Source organism: Poecilia reticulata, unplaced genomic scaffold (assembly GCF_000633615.1).
Source record: "Poecilia reticulata strain Guanapo unplaced genomic scaffold, Guppy_female_1.0+MT scaffold_1393, whole genome shotgun sequence".
NCBI lineage: Eukaryota > Metazoa > Chordata > Actinopteri > Cyprinodontiformes > Poeciliidae > Poecilia > Poecilia reticulata.
In genome coordinates, this window is record NW_007616127.1 from 1 (window position 1) to 1,598 (window position 1,598).

Here is a 1,598-nt window from a genome sequence, read left to right on the forward strand (position 1 = left end):
TCATGTCTGGTCTGCTGTTCAGGTGACGCAGCTGCTGGAGGAGAGGGACTCGCTTAGTCTGCAGCTGGAAACGTCTAAATGTCAACTCACTGACATCATGGAGATGTTGGAAGGACTTGAGATGGCCAAAGGTTTTTGTTTTGACTTTCTAACAATCTTTTAAAAAATATTTAAAGGGAACCTATTATGCAATAATAAGTTCACACCCAGCTGTTTTTTATTTTTTTATTTTTTTCAGCAGTAAGTTAATGGTTGTTGGTGTCTGGAAAATGAGCCGTTTTAAAAACCTTGCAAAAAGTCACATTAGAMAGGCTCTGAGCCATTACCTAGCAACCCCAACCGAGCCCAGTCCCGTTACCTAGCAACCCAAGCTGAGCTCCAGCACGTTTGGTCAGCTGATTTTACTGCTGTATGCTCTGTACAATGGCTGCTGGAAAAGACGAGAGTTTTGTTGTCCACTTTACCATCCAGAAACCATTTGCTGAATTCCTGTTGGTTGAGCAGGAGGCTCCACTTCTGCTTTTCAAAGATCTATGGTTGTATAATCATGTGTCTGTTTGCAGCTGTTTTCACGTAAACGGTGTAAACATTGTAAACGTTGAGGTTTGGGCGTTGGCAGCAGTAACGTATTTGGATTTAAAGTGACAGAGGCCCTAAAACGGCTCATTCTGAAAATAACTGACCAGACTATAATTTCATTATCTAAGAATGTTTAGATGTAAAAAAAACTTAATTAAAATGTTTTGTAGGCCTGTCCTCTTCAAGGAGGCAGGTTAGACGATGCATTCCTGGCATTGAAGAGACGTTTGTTCTGGTTCTGCAGGCGGATGGGATGAGAAGTTCCTTCAGCAGGAGAGCGAGTTGAAGAGGGTCCGCTCTGAAAAAGCAAACCTGGAGCAGCACATCCTGGGAATGGAGTCTGAACTGGAGAGCATGCAGGCAGAAAGCTGCARGCTTACGGAGGAGCTGGAGACCCAGAGGAAGACGTGTTCAGGACGGAAACAGCAGATAGAAGCTCTCCTTATGGAGGTCAGCGCCCTGATTTAAATAAATTCACCTGTCTGCATCAACAGATGTTTCAGTAGTCTGGTGTTTAGGTCCTTCCAGGTTTGGACGACCGCAGAGAAAAATCTAATGAAAAATGTTCTTATCTCCAGATTTCCACTAATTTTGTTATCCATTAGTCCATCGTTTATTTTTTCTCTTTGTCCAACATCTCATCATCCATCCACTTTTCATTTCTCTGTGATCATTTACATAATTCTTCTAGTTGTCCATTTATTCACCATCCATCTTTCTCCGCGCTCTGATCCATCTATTTATTATTTTCATCCATTTGTCAGCTGGAAACACTAAATGACTTCAGGAACATCACTGATGATGGAGCCTTGAGTTGCTAATTATTAGCAGTGCAGGTTGGCTGGTATCGGCTTCTTAAGCATGTCTCAATTTAGAGCTGCGCATTATTTTAGTAAWCAATTATTYTGTCAATCCATTAACAGGACAAAAATGAGCAGATTCTGCAGAATTTTAATGTCTTTTTTTATACAATATTAAAATTACTTTAAAAGATACAAATAAGTAAATAAGAAAACATT

At 40.5% G+C, this 1,598-nt stretch overlaps 1 protein-coding gene across 1 annotated transcript; it reads left to right on the plus strand.

Annotated features, from left to right (window-relative positions):
* Nucleotides 1–16: 16 nt before the first annotated feature.
* LOC108166083 (centromere protein F-like) lies at nt 17–1,072 on the plus strand. Its single transcript, XM_017303646.1, has 2 exons — nt 17–131; nt 824–1,072. The coding sequence occupies exons 1-2, from the start codon at nt 98–100 to the stop codon at nt 1,045–1,047; spliced, it is 258 nt and encodes an 85-aa protein (XP_017159135.1). The 5' UTR covers nt 17–97; the 3' UTR covers nt 1,048–1,072.
* Nucleotides 1,073–1,598: the final 526 nt, after the last annotated feature.